This window comes from Oncorhynchus mykiss, chromosome 17, assembly GCF_013265735.2.
Source record: "Oncorhynchus mykiss isolate Arlee chromosome 17, USDA_OmykA_1.1, whole genome shotgun sequence".
Lineage (NCBI taxonomy): Eukaryota > Metazoa > Chordata > Actinopteri > Salmoniformes > Salmonidae > Oncorhynchus > Oncorhynchus mykiss.
The window spans coordinates 50650895-50666275 of record NC_048581.1 but is presented as its reverse complement, the minus strand read 5'-3'; the positions used below and the strand labels follow the sequence as shown (position 1 = coordinate 50666275).

The following is a 15381-nucleotide window of genomic DNA, read 5'->3' as shown; positions in this document are numbered from 1 at the left end:
ATGTACATGTAGGTTGAGTTAAAGTAACTATGCATAGATAATAAACAGAGAGTAGCAGCAGTGTAAAAAAAAGGGGGGGGGGGGGGGGGGGGCAATGAAAATAGTCTAGGTAGCCATTTGATTAGTTGTTCAAATACTTCTCTGTCATCCAGCAAATACACAAAGCCTTAACTCTCTAACAACCCAGTTGCTATCCATGACCTCAATAGAAACTGGGCTTGGGGCACGATGTGGGAAACACTGCTGGGTTGCATTGACCGTCAATACAAGACCAAATGTGTCCATGTCATAAACAATCATTTGCTATACCGACAATCAGACAGGCTTCACTATCTGGCCATGTTAGACATTTATGGTGTGAACGCACTGTGCCATTATTTCTAACAGCTTGACCATGCTTCATGGTTTAATAACCTTTCTTATCCAGCCTGTTTGTGCTGTGTTGACAAGGCAACACAAACAGATCTGGGACCAGGCTACATCATTTCTACACACAACTCTGAGCATGGTTATCTAGTGACAACCGTTTCCTGTTCCCACACCCTCCTGACCTCTAACCCCTGACCTTTGACCCCTGACCCCTAAAGGATACTTCCATTCCACAATGTTGATGGCAGCCTTGCGGAAGGGGTTCTTCAATGTGAGGAAGAAGAGGGAGCGTGCGGGCCGAGGGTTTCCCCCCGTGGCCAGGAGCTTCTTCAGCTTCTCCTTCTGCTTCCTCTTCAGAGTTTCCTCGTCCATAATGTAGGACTGCAGGTTAGGCTCGCCGCCACTCTCCGCCATCTTGGCTCTACCTGGGGAATTTGGAGGAAGTGAAGATGGTCGCTAAAATGGCCTCTTCAGCCAGCCAGCTACTGTACCCCCAACTTGACCTGGTCGTCCAGATCCTAGCCCAAGTGAAGATGGTTGCTTTCAGTGCTGTATTCCACCAGGTCAGCTAGCGATTCACCTGCTCAACTAGTCCAGGTCCTACTGGTCCTCTTCATAACCTGCTGGGTAGGCACTCATTTCTTCCACAACACTCCTCTCTCCTCTCTGTTGTCTATATCTCCCTGTACTCTTTCTCGGGCATTCCCCCTCTCTCTCTCCCTTTCTGAGATGACAGACCTGTGCCTGTTTATTGGTTGGAGGAACAGTTGGTCAGCGGAGAGAATAAATATAGACAATGAGTGTCATTCTGGGGAGGTGGTGTCGGAAGGGGGGGGGCACATTTACCAAGAGTGAAGGTTAAGGCAGCGTAAGGCATATACTATGTTGTTGTCGTCCCCATAGTAGTATCGTGTCATTGGCTAACAGGGTTGGAGTGATGTCCTGTCATTGGTTGTAACACTGAGTCCCCCGACATTGTTTGTGCTATTTGACTTTCAATTTTTTTTTTTTTGGCCTTCACAGACATGATGGCTACTACAATGCCCAACGGAGTTGGGGTGTCCCCTCATTGGTTGAACTAACCCTTCATGACCTCTGACATGTATGTTTGGGAGTAGAGTTAACATCATAGAATGGACTCGATGGTGGGAAACGTGTCTGTGAATTATTGCCAGTGAGATCTGTGTCAACAGTTGGTGACTCTTATGATGAAACAAATATTATTTATGGTATCAATTTGTGCTCTATCATGCCCAATGCTTTTTTATTAAATAACAGGGTTTGTGAAAGGCTTTGTATATATAGAACGCAAACACAGCAACCAAACATTAATGACAGGCCCCAGGTCTGAGGAATGAGCACAATTATGGTGAACTACAGTACTACAACAAATTAGAGTAATTAGATTAACACCATTATGAATACTGTCTAACCCCCCCCCCCCCCCCAAAAAAAATTGCATCCAAGTATCAGTTGTCCCATTGTAGAATCTGTTACTTTACCAAAAACTCTATTCGTGAAAAGAGGAATCACATTACTTTATTACCAGTTTTGTGACTTAATATCACCTGAAATTTCCAAAAGATGTCATGCGCTGTAATAAAATTAACCACAGTTTGTTTTGGGAAATACAGTTTCTTTTGATAACAGTAACGTGTTGCTACAATGGTCAGTTTTTCATTTTGAAACACAATAAACATTGCATACTTGAATTTGTCCCAATTAACACATTTGGATCCTTGGAAGTTGTGGAAACGTATGTTTTTAGTTTCACATTGGTTGTAGGAACTGAATGTTTTTTAAACGTTCTGAGAACAGACAGTGAACATTTTGACTGTTCTGGGACTGTTATTTTTAGGTTGCAGAGAGGTTCTGAGAACATTTTACTCTGGTTCCTTGAACGTTTTCCTGGGAGGTTTTATTAACGGTCTGAGAACTGAAATTAGAGGTTATTTTGAGGTTTTTTAATAACTTCCTTAAAACTTTCACTGAAAGTCTTTTAATAACACTGCTAGATTATTTGGGGTTTACTTCTTGAAATCCAAGCACAAATAGGACACATGGAAATTCCTTTCCTTAGGCATTAATCATGCAAACATATTTATTACAGATTTTTTTATTTCGTGAGATTCAAATCTATAATCTTCTCTTCTCTATTCATTGAATTAGTCTACTGCGCCACCAGGATGGAGCTAGCATGCTTTGTTTTTTATGCATACAAGGCTGTTTATTTTAGTCTGTTCAAACAGACCCCATTTCAAAGGAAAACAGCACTCAATAAGATCAGGTGTGGCCAATTAGTGGGCACAGCCAACACACCTGAACACACTGAACAGGATAGTAGATAGAGAGAGTTTTGTTGAGGCTGAGAATGGAATGTGTATGTTCTCAGCATCAAATGTTTTTTTAATGGGAAGTTTTCTTCACGTTCTTGGAACAATTTGAGAACGTGACTTTAAATAGAACCATGAGGAAACCTGTAGGAAACATTATGCTGAAGTCCTGAAATTCCCACAGAACAACATTGTTTCTTAACATTCTCTGAACTCGTTGAGAACATTCCCAACGTCGAACCAGTTAGAGAACATTCCAAGATAATTACCAAAATTGAAATGAAATGTAACCCTGTTTGACCATTTCGGAAACTTTCTTTTAATGTAATGAAATAGTAAGATTTTGTTTTAATCAAGTTCCTGAAATGAGTGGAGACTATTCCAAAGCCAAACAACTATGCACCATTCCCAAACAGTTGATGGAAGGCTGTGTGCAAAATAACCAAAGGACATCCACGGTCTCACCAAGCTCTAAAAACGTAGAGCTGTTCTCAGAATGTTATGTGCTAGCTGGGATTGCTTTCTGAGTTTCAGATGTTTATCTTCAAATCTAAAGTGTTCGTGACATCTTCTTTAACATAATCAGCATCTGAAAGTGGTTTGGTAAAACATTTTAGTGGCAAAAAAAACAAGACACATTGCCAATACATTACATAGTATCTACTGGAATAAGTCTTAAATTATATATCTTCGTGCTCAGGGTTTGATGTTTTCGTGAGCAGTCCTTGGAGAGAGGGAAGTCCTACCTCAATCCACAAATGTCTATCCACAGTCTCGCTCACAAACTATACTACCCACAATCATCTAGGTCCCAGAGCCCGCTGACTCCTCACAGTCTATCCCCGCGGAGGAAGAGGAGGAGTCTGAGAGAGAGTGAGGTGACCCCCCATTGCTGTGGTCCGAGTCCTCCGTCCTACAGTGGGCAGAACTGGGGCTGTGGCACACCTGTCCCCCCTCATACCCATCTCTGCCCTTCCCCTGCCCCTCCACCAGCCCCTGCAGGTATTTAATATAATTAATTGCTGCCCTCAGTGTCTCCACTTTACTGAGCCTCTTCTCACTGACACCCCCGGGCAGGTGGTCCCTCAGCTTGGCATAGCCCTGGTTCACACACTTCACCCTCTGACGCTCCCGCTCGTTACGCTTCTGGATGAACGCTGGCTCGAAGGGGCACTCGTACACCCCAAAGTGCCCGTGGTGGAATGGGGACAGGTAGGGGAGGAGATTGGGGCCTCCGGGGCCCCGGAACGAGGCTTCATAGAGGCCTCCAGGGTCCATTGTGGTGGGGTAGAGGAGGAAGGGCACTGTGTGGGCCAGAGGGTCAGAGCCAGAGTGGAGGCGGTTGGAGTGGGTGTTTGGGCGGTTTTCAGAGTAGCCACTAGAGGGAGACAGACCATACGGCAGGCTGCTGCCTCTGTTTAGGTAGGTGGGCCGCTGGTCTACGAAGGGGTGGGAGAAGACAGCACTCATGGTGATGGTGTGAACAGAGAGAGAGACTTAAGACAAATGGATGGATAAGGAATCGGAGCAGCGAGTTGTGAGTTTCCTCCACTTGTGGCATCCAGTTTTCTGGTGAACTTGTTCACCTCAAGTAGAAGGAGAAACAAGGTGGAGCTTCATCATCAAACACTCTCCTCTTGTAGATCTGTGGAAGTGAATTAAGACCGGATGAAAGGTTAGAACCTAGTTAAATGAGCCGCCCTAATCAAACACAGGAGGTTTTGAAGATAATAATGACTGTTGCATGTATTTAAAGAAGCAATGAGGCTATACACACTTCAAAAGTAAGGGATTAGATAGCTGCACTTTGTGCTAAGAAACCAAAGGAAGATCTTTACCGTTACCTGAAAATCAGAACATTTACAATCACACTGAAAGTATGCAAATCCAAGACTAGTATCTGGCTTTGTTGTAGGGGAGAGTGGGGGTAAGTTGAGCCACCCCTTGTTTCGAGGAAACCATACACAAAAATGTATCATGTGACCAAATATTTAGGGTGAGGTCACCATTTCATGGAGTCTGTAAAGGAAGAAACCACACGGGGAAAAAATGGTAAGCAAGTTAGGTTAAACGTTTTTTTTACTTAAATGATTTATTGTGTTATAGGGTTCATGATGCTTGTATCTAAACCAAAGTAGATTGCTTTATATATCAGCTGGGGTCTCTATAAGCTACAATATGAGGTCCTAAACCAAGCATGAAGTGCATCGTTGTAGCTGTGTGGGCTAATATAGTCAAAATGTTTGCCTTAGGATAAGGTGAGCCAATGGCCACCATACCCCATATAAATTATGATTCGATTTTGTCAGTTTTATCCATAATAATATGCATAGTATGCCTGCAATGTGTCATGCATATTAACTATTTGTATTGTTACAGAGCAAACATCATCATGCCCCGTGTATAGAAACGTAAAACAAGCCGGGGTCTAGCCCTGCTTGAGATTCTTGAGAGAGCAGTCCAGGAAGGGAGAAAAGGACGTCCATTTGAGCAGCAGCAAGGGATGAAACGAATGGACTGAATAACCAGGTTTCCATCCAACCTTTTTATGTGAGTAAAGTACATGTCGGATAAAACATTCCACGACTGGCTTGATGGACGCAGCAAAATTGTCGGGAAACTTTACAAATGTCGACAAAACAAAATACGCTAGACAAGGTGGGATTTTTTTGCGTCTCGAAAATGAATTATGCGAGTTATCTTTTCCTGGAGGCAGAACTGAGCCGATTACCACTTAGATAGGTCAGCTGCAGAGTCAAAATTTTGTTGTATTTTTTTTTTTGAATAATTTTTGTTTGTTGTAAATTGTTGTAAAAAGTCACGTAAACGATTTAAGGTTAGGGTTAGGTATTAGGCTTAGCAGTGCAGTTAAGGTTAGGGTCAAGGTTAGGGTTAGGTTTAAAAATCTGATTTTATGTGCCAGCTAGTGACCACTCTGTAGAGCTGCCTCCAGAACAAGATTCGTGACTAAAAACGCTGAAAAACTTGATGCTCCTTTCCAATAAATATTGAGGGTCTTATTCTGGTGTCATAATGATTGTAGCTTGGCTGCCATTTGACAAATAAAAAAATCTTGCTCTTTTGTCCATAATAATCTCATAATGTAGGCTACACCAGCTCTGTAGCAGTGAGCTGTTGGCAAGCATGTAAAGACCAATCCAGAGTGGCCACATTAGCTTTAAACGGCAACATTTTTCGTGACAAAGTCATCAGTAGAGTTGAAGATGCATTTACACTCATTTAACTTTTGTTTTATTTTATTCGGTACATGAAAATTTAACCACAAAAGTTATTTGTATGTGCACCACGACATCACGCACAGCCTTATATTCACAATGCGCTTATAGCCTTATATCAATCTGGTGTGAAAATGTTCATATTGTTTTAATGTATATTTTTGAAATAGTTGCATGAAAATCTGTCGCCAATTGGATGGAACCCTAGATAGTGAAACTGAAGAGGCACATTGACAAAAAAGAAAAACATGTATCTGTGCGAAAGAGAAGCTATGAGAGAGTAGCAGAGACACACAAGAGTTTAGCTGATGATATGGAGTCTGAGCTCGCTAATCATATCATGGGCTTAGTAGCCTCAAATGCAAAGAATTTGCCTACGAATTGGCACATGTAAACACCATCCCTGTCCCAGATTACTGGTCAAGAAATGGAAGAGATATTGAACAGAGAGATCTATACCTGAATGTAGGCATACATTTAAAATATACAGTATACCACACCCCAATACCATTAATTAACCTTTGACCTACTAGCATCATCACCCCACTGTCACAGAACACCATAGCCCACTTACCCCAAGGCGGCTCAATTTACCCTGTCCCTAACTAAGTCGTGCCAAGAGATCACTTTTCTTGGACAAGCTATTTCAAAAATGTTACATTTACATGAATTCTGATTATTTCCAGGGATACACAACATCCTGAAATATATGTAGATATTCGTTGTTAAGAGGAATACTATATTTAGCTTGATGTAGTGATGCTGAATGTAAGACATGGCTCAACATACCCCACTCTCCCCTACTTCTACTTTATTTTTTAATCAAAAGTCAATTGATCTGAGAAGCAACAATGAACACGAAAGTGTTAACGTTGTGGGCAGAACTGTAGTTTTCCTCAATAATCTGGAAATATCTTCTAATCCCTCTCTCCTCCTCCCTCCTTTTCGTCTTCTCCTTCTCTCTCTCTACAGAGACTTGCATCCCTGGCTGCTTCACAGAAGAAGAGAGAGGCATAAATAGAGAGAGAAGAGAGAGAAAAGAGAGAAGAGAGAAAAGAGAGAAGAGAGAGAGAAGGAATTCCCCTCTCTTTAAGCCAGTGTTGGATTTCCCAAAGACAGTTTGAAACGTCTGCCAAAACCACTTAAGCATTTGAAGGCGAGAGTTATTGTATATAACTTTGACAGTTGTATATGTCTTTTGAAGTGAAAATTAACACACCCAGAGCCATAGACACAAACACCACCATCGGCACGCTGTGTCCTTGTAGTGCTTGGGGAAAAACTACCCCAGAGTGAAGTAAAGATGAGGAATCATGTATGATGAGCTTGTCCTTGCATTCAAAGTATTCAGACTTAGCTAGAATATATACACAGTAATACATGCATAGTTATAATGACTTACTATTCATAAGTACAATGGCACGAATATCATCTATAGGACTTGAGATGATCTACCTATACTACCTATATTCTACGATCTATACTCTACACTCTATACTCTACACATTATCAAAGACACAAGAGATCATATTAAATATTAAAGCATCATGTACAATGCAGACGATGATGTCCATTGAATTTTACATTGGTTTTTATATTGGATATAACCTAATGACAGAAAATATTGAACAAATCATTTATATTTACTGAAGATATTTACTGTGTGGACTGGCGACACAAAATACGTCTTCACCCTGCATTATTTACATGTCACATGTCCCAGGTCATGGAATGTATTTGCATGGAATCGTACGTACTCCCGAAAGTCAAATGTGTTTTCTCCATTGCGGATGTCTTCATTCTACTCTCTCCATCTTACCTTCAGATGAACAGGTGATACTCAGGGTCCTCCACATTTAGCACCAGGCCTCCAGGTGTTCGGGGGGGAGACAGGCAGGACCCTACCCAGCCTGGGGTTCTCTGTCTGGGGTGAGGACCTCGGCGTGGTTCCTCTCAGGTGTTCCGTGATGGTGTGGTCGGTAATGTCTTCTGTAGCAGTGTGTCAGGTGGGAGGTGGATCCCAGGTATTACCTACTCTCACCCCTGGACGCCCCACCCACAAAGAGATGGGTGGGAGATCAACTGAGATGAAGATATTGTTTTTGGCTTAAAGAAGTATCGCAGGTGTGGTATTTTATAAATACACCCACTCCCAGTGGCGATTAGATTGTTTAATGATAGTTTAACATCAATGAGAAGCCCGACCTTACTGCGTTAAGTTGTGTCAAGTCAGACTTCACTGATCTCTTAGACAGCTTAATCCAGCGTTTCCTAAACTCAGTCCTGGGGACGCCAAAGGGTGCATGTTTTGGTTTTTGCCCTAACACCAGACAGCTGACTCAAATAATCAAAGCTTGGTCATTAGTTGATGATTTTAATCAGCTGTGTAGTGCTAGGGCAAAAAACAAAACACGAAGGAGGGGTGGACAGAGTTTGGGAAAAGCTGGGTTAAAAAGTACCTCACAGCATTCTTCTATTATTAATGCAGTGAGCATTGTCTAAACAACCTGTTGTTCATTCACTCAAAGGAAGGGACTGTTCAAACTGCCTCTAAACGTCAGTTGCAGTAATAGCAATTGTTACTGTTTCAGAGCTGAATCAAAGCGCTGCATCCTGGAAATGATTGTTTGCTGTTTCCTATCCCTAATCCCCCACTTCCAACCATGATTAAACAGTCTACATCAGAATCATAGAAATGAATGAAGATATAGGCCACTAAATAAAGGGTATTTGAAGGGTGGAACCACCTTCTAGGAAGCACACTTTTCCCCTCTTCTCCTAAATCTTGGACTAATAATTATTTACAGTAAATGCACCGTACCTGCTACCTGTGCCTGCTATCAACCATTCTCTGAATCAACACTGTACAATGTCATCGTGATGACTAATACACAGAATCTACTGAACTGTTTCTGTTTGAGAGTGGTACACTGAACAGGTAGCTGCGCTACGTATCGCTTCATTCCTGCCATGCCATTATTGAAAATTAGGACAGGTTCTTGACTCTTTCTTCCTTCTTTCTTACCAGTTTAACGGATTAGAAATGACTAAAATGACAAAATATCTATACGCCATGTGATTTGCAGGGCTGCCCAGGGCAGGTCTGGGCCTGTGTTCTCTGTGATTAGAGAAGAGTGTGTCTCCCGTTGTCGAAGCGTTTACACATGTGAGACCCGGGATTGAGCTGCAGACAGTCAGAGAGAGGGGGATTGGGTTGCAGCCATGTCTGTCTCTTACACACATCACACACGTATGCCAAACACACGCGCGCGCGCACACACACACACACACACGTCCACACACACACTCACATCAAACGCAGACGACACACTTTAAAGACCCCAAACAACAATCATCGCCACATGACTACTGGTGTGATCTTGAATGGCCAGCCCCTCAAAACAGCACCCATATGCCCTCTTTAAGTCGCCGCTTCAAGTGTTCCTCCTTCAAATATAGAAGAGCAGGAATGAGCTCTTTAACAATCTAAAGTGAAATACAATCACTGAAATACTCCCACTATACCACTACAACTACTCCACACTACCACCACTCATACACTATCGTCGTAACTACCACTGAACTAACTTCTACAACTTAATTCACTTACAATAATTATTGTCATCAATTGTTGATTATCATATATCATCCCGTGTTTATGATTATCAACGAATCTTAGTAAACAAAACAAAAAAGTAAATAAAAAAAGATGATCATCGTGAGATATGTCCAGAGGCGTCATGCCCGTGGGGGGCACAGGAGCATGTGCCCCCTCAGATTTGTCCTGTTGAAAAAAATATATGTACACTGCTCAAAAAAATAAAGGGAACACTTAAACAACACAATGTAACTCCAAGTCAATCACACTTCTGTGAAATCAAACTGTCCACTTAGGAAGCAACACTGATTGACAATAAATTTCACATGCAATAGACAACAGGTGGAAATTATAGGCAATTAACAAGACACCCCCAATAAAGGAGTGGTTCTGCAGGTGGTGACCACAGACCACTTCTCAGTTCCTATGCTTCCTGGCTGATGTTTTGGTCACTTTTGAATGCTGGCGGTGCTTTCACTCTAGCTTTCACTCTGTGGCTGTAAGCGTAGTGTCCAGAGCATGGAGGCGCTACCAGGAGACAGGCCAGTACATCAGGAGACGTGGAGGAGGCCGTAGGAGGTCAACAACCCAGCAGCAGGACCGCTACCTCCGCCTTTGTGCAAGGAGGAGCAGGAGGAGCACTGCCAGAACCCTGCAAAATGACCTCCAGCAGGCCACAAATGTGCATATGTCTGCTCAAACGGTCAGAAACAGACTCCATGAGGGTGGTATGAGGGCCCGACGTCCACAGGTGGGGGTTGTGCTTACAGGCCAACACCGTGCAGGACGTTTGGCATTTGCCAGAGAACACCAAGATTGGCAAATTCGCCACTGGCGCCCTGTGCTCTTCACAGATGAAAGCAGGTTCACACTGAGCACATGTGACAGACGTGACAGAGTATGGAGACGCCGTGGAGAACGTTCTGCTGCCTGCAACATCCTCCAGCATGACCGGTTTGGCAGTGGGTCAGTCATGGTGTGGGGTGGCATTTCTTTGTGGGGCCGCACAGCCCTCCATGTGCTCGCCAGAGGTAGCCTGACTGCCATTAGGTACCGAGATGAGATCCTCAGACCCCTTGTGAGACCATATGCTGGTGCGGTTGGCCCTGGGTTCCTCCTAATGCAAGACAATGCTAGATCTCATGTGTCTGGAGTGTGTCAGCAGTTCCTGCAAGAGGAAGGCATTGATGCTATGGACTGGCCCGCCCGTTCCCCAGACCTGAATCCAATTGAGCACATCTGGGACATCATGTCTTGCTCCATCCACCAACGCCACGTTGCACCACAGACTGTCCAGGAGTTGGCGGATGCTTTAGTCCAGGTCTGGGAGGAGATCCCTCAGGAGACCATCCGCCACCTCATCAGGAGCATGCCCAGGCGTTGTAGGGAGGTCATACAGGCACGTGGAGGCCTCATTTTGACTTGTTTTAAGGACATTACATCAAAGTTGGGTCAGCCTGTAGTGTGGTTTTCCACTTTAATTTTGAGTGTGACTCCAAATCCAGACCTCCATGGGTTGATAAATTTGATTTCCATTGATAATTTGTGTGTGATTTTGTTGTCAGCACATTCAACTATGTAAAGAAAAAAGTATTTAATAAGAATATTTCATTCATTCAGATCTAGGATGTGTTATTTTAGTGTTCCCTTTATTTTTTTGTGCAGTGTATGTAATATTTTTGTATTACATGTTGTTGTTGTTTGTTGTTGTTGCTGTTGTTGTTTCTCTGTAATGCTATTAGTCACCTAGCAATTTTATGGAGTTGGTTTTAGCTAGCCCAGACAGGTTCCCGATCTCCCAACCTCGTAACCAGCTACCAAGAAGACATGTCAGGCTATCAATCAAGTTAGAGAAGCTAGCTCTAACTTGATTGAGATCTTAGCTGGCATGTCTACTGGCAAGGTTGGTAGACTTTAGAAATTCAAGGATTAACTAAATGTACCGAATAAGACTCACATTCCTTTCAATCTTTTACCCAGAGAAGAATATTTAGTTTCTTTATGAAAAATATACATATTTTTGACATAGAATTAAATGTGGCTCCTGAGTGGCGCAGTGGTCTAAGGCACTGCATCTCAGTGCTAGAGGTGTCTCTACAGACCTTGGTTCGATTCCAGGCTGTATCTGTACTGGTTGTGATAGGGAGTCCCATAGGGCAGCACAAAATTGTCCTGGTTAGGGTTTGGCCGGGGTAGGCTGTCATTGTGAATAAGAACTTGTTCTTAACTTTCTTGCCTAGTTAAATAAAGGTTCATAAAAAAAAGATTATGATTCTAGATTACAGGAAAAAGCTACTTCAGGTGCTTGAAAATGCAAAATTCTGCAACTTGTGGTCGGGAGCCTAGCCCCCCTTTGGACCACACCCAGCCATGCTCTTGTGCCTCCTCAGGTTTTGGGGGTGCATCACATTCCTGGTTATGTGTGAAATTGAAGACTGGCTGATGCCACATAGGTTACTGTGTTCAGTGACTCAAAGTAACCCCGATGCAATCATTTATAGGCTGTATGATATTGTGTCCACTCATGTCAGGAAATGTTGTGCACTTACCATAGTAATCTAAGGGTGACTTGGCAAAGATGGGAAGTCAACAAATACAGGAAATGTACAGAATGTGACAGATGAGATGTGACAGATCATTTCCTTTAAGAGAAGGACAGAACTATGTCACACTCTCTAAGTGTGTGTCAGACCAACCACAACATGCACACCTCATCTGTTTTGGATAAATACTTTGAAGGGTGACGGAGATGAAGAGTGTCGCTCACCATCGGACGGATGTGAAAACAAGGATCTGCTCAGAGGAACAAAACTAAACAAAATACAACACCAACCAGCCGCCACAGGCCTAACACACAGCCACATACACACGCACACACACACACGCACACACACGCACGCACGCACACGTACATGCACACGCACACTCACTCACACACACACACGCACACACACGCACGCACGCACACGTACATGCACACGCACACTCACTCACACACACACACACACACACACACACGTCCCCCATCTCTTTTCTCTCTTTTTCTATCTGTCTGGAGAAGTGCCCAGTCCAGTGAAATCAGAGGATGTTTTGGTGATAAGTCATCACCTTCGTTGAACAGTGTGGAGACGTACCACTGACAGCTCCACAGTGACACATACGAACACACGCAAGCACACACTCAAAGTCTTTAATAACCTCCAACAAGCTATTGTTTCTGATCAAGATTATCTAAGTCTATATTCCACACTACCAGTTGAAAGGACCACAGTTTCGAGGTTGGAGACCTGTTTGATCCAACCTGCCTGTAACTGCTGTTTCTGTGCAGGTGTCTCACTCTGGCTGGAGGTATGGACCAGGTGTGTGTTAGAATGGAAGTGATGAGTTACTCTTTCAAGGTCATACCTATACACACACACACACACGCACACACGTGTGTTGGGGGGGGGGGTTCGATCACAGTACTGTCAATCTGACATGCTGTGGACAAGCAAAAGCACTCAGACTGGCCTCCCAAACTGCAACCCCCCACTCTCCAAAAACCATACACACACACACACACAGACGCACACACACACACACACACACACACACACAGACGCACACACACAGACGCACACACACAGATGCGCACACACACAGAAGCACACACACGCACACACACACACACAAACACACACACACACACACACACACACCACCACCACCCCTTCAAAGCTGTCTGTCTTCACCTTCCATCAATAACAATGCCTAAGGCTCCCTGTGGAGACAGAACCAACATACTTCAGAACAGCAGAAGTCACCACAAGGAAATTACATCCAGTCACACAAATGACAGAGGAAATGACTAGAGGCTGTTCCCTCTTCCGGTGAAAAGGTAGTCCATATAGAGAAAGGTCAACACAGGCCGCTTGTCTTATTTCAAGGAAAAACAATCAACTGTACTGACATACTTTTATAGGCTGAGCTACATATTAATCTCGGAACAATTTTGTTTCGGGTGGGAGAAGTTATTTGGCCTAGCTCGTTGAGGAACTAGGGCAGAGATTCTCTTTGGTATCAAAGACCCCCCCCTCTGAAAGCCTCTGCCAAGTCTATGGGCCTTCTGAATTTCAAAAGATGCCAGCCAGGGGTGTGTTCAGTTCGGTTCAACGTTTGCTATGTTTCCTGACAGTTTGTACTGAACAATATGTTTCCCTAAAACGCTACACACCCTTCTTCAACAGCCTTTGTGGTACATTTGCTCCTGTTTGGTGGGTGTGGTGAGGTGTGGCCATTTTACATCGCAAAACTCACCCTCTGGGCAACCAGAATCATGCCAGTGTTCAATTGGTAGTTTGGTACAGAACCGTGTCCATTGAATTTAATGTTGAACACCGTTCTATCATACTGAATGCATTCCTGGTCGTTTAGTACAGTACAGTTTCCATTGAATTTAATGAAATAACCAGGAAACGTTTGTATTTTTATTATGAGAAGCACATTTAATAATGATATTTATTCATTCATAATAATTGCTGTTTAAGCGTGGTCATTACGTTCCTGGTTAGACAGGGGTAAGGTTGCTCTACTGGCGTTTTTATCATACATGATTGAGGCCTTTGTTATTCAGAGATCTGTTTTCAGCTATTAGCAGATTATTTTATTTCCCTCGAGATTAATGTTATGGGTTTCCTAGTCCGTTAGAGGTGGCAGGTAGTATGAGGGATTTCGATTGTCTTCCTCTTCTCACTCACCCAAACCTTCCATCTCACCCATCCCTGGTTGGGGAGAGATGTGGGTGTTGCTCCTCAACGTCGGCTATGCCTTTGATTAATGAAATCCCCTCATAAATCCTTTCTAATCCACTGACTCGACAGACACACACACACACACACACACACACACACACACACACACACACACACACACACACAGTAGTTCTGACTTCTGTTTCTTTTCAGAAACCAGAGGACAATCAGAATAGTAGAAAAGTCCTGCAGTAACAACATGAGATAATCAAGCCAACTGTTGACATGAAGGAAGAGAATGAAGGCGATGGTAGTGGTCTCAATCCATTGTGGTATTCTGTTTGCTGGAGTAATTTCATCGTCAGGTGAGTTTATTGATGGTGGTCAGGTTCTAACAGGCATAATATCTGATTATTTGCATCCAGGAGTGTTATATATGTAAACAAACTGTTTTGAGGTCGGGCACTGATGTGGGGAATTAGGCCTGGCTCGCAGTCGGCGTTCCAAATCATCCCAAAGGTATTCAATGGGGTTGAGGTCAGGGCTCTGTGCAGGCCAGTCAAGTTATTCCACACTGATCTTGACAAACCATCTCTGTATGGACCTCGCTTTGTGCATGGGGGCATTGTCATACTAAAAGAGGAAAGGGCCTTCTCCAAACTGTTGCCACAAAATTGGAAGCACAGAATCGTCTGGAATGTCATTGGATGCTGTGGCGTTAAGATCTCCCTTCACTGGAACTAAGGGGCCTATCATGAACCATGAAAAACAGCCCCAGACCATTATTCCTCTTCCACCAAACTTTACAGATGGCACTATGAATTGGAGCAGGTAGTGTTCACCTGGTATCCGCCAAACCCAGATGAATCCGTCTGACTTCCAGATGGTGAAGCGTTTCCACTGCTCCTGAGTCCAATGGCGGCGAGGTTTGCACCACTCCAGCCGACGCTTGGCATTGAGCATGGTGATCTTAGGCTGCTCTGCCATAGAAACCTATTTCATGAAGCTCCCAACAAACAGTTATTGTGCTGACGTTGCTTCCAGAGGCACTTTGGAACTCGGTTGTGAGTGTTGCAACGATTTTTACATGCTTCAGCACTCGGTGGTCCCGTTCT

The 15381-nt window shown here is 43.5% G+C and overlaps 2 protein-coding genes across 2 annotated transcripts in view; both read right to left on the bottom strand.

Moving 5' to 3' along the window:
- LOC110494953 (dihydropyridine-sensitive L-type skeletal muscle calcium channel subunit alpha-1) overlaps window positions 1-1098 on the bottom strand; it is a 32685-nt gene extending 31587 nt beyond the window's left edge. The window contains exon 1 of the mRNA XM_036948177.1: window positions 593-1098. Within this exon, the coding sequence (XP_036804072.1) occupies window positions 593-783 (191 nt within the window). The 5' untranslated portion in view covers window positions 784-1098. The remainder of the gene's footprint in view (window positions 1-592) is intronic.
- A 497-nt stretch (window positions 1099-1595) lies between these two features.
- LOC110494982 (achaete-scute homolog 5) lies at window positions 1596-8235 on the bottom strand. The gene is made up of 2 exons (XM_021570336.2): window positions 7758-8235; window positions 1596-4347 (listed from the first exon to the last, which is right to left on the bottom strand). Exon 2 carries the CDS (start codon window positions 4170-4172, stop codon window positions 3507-3509), a length of 666 nt encoding a protein of 221 aa, XP_021426011.1. The 5' UTR covers window positions 4173-4347; window positions 7758-8235; the 3' UTR covers window positions 1596-3506.
- Between the last annotated feature and the right edge of the window lie 7146 nt (window positions 8236-15381).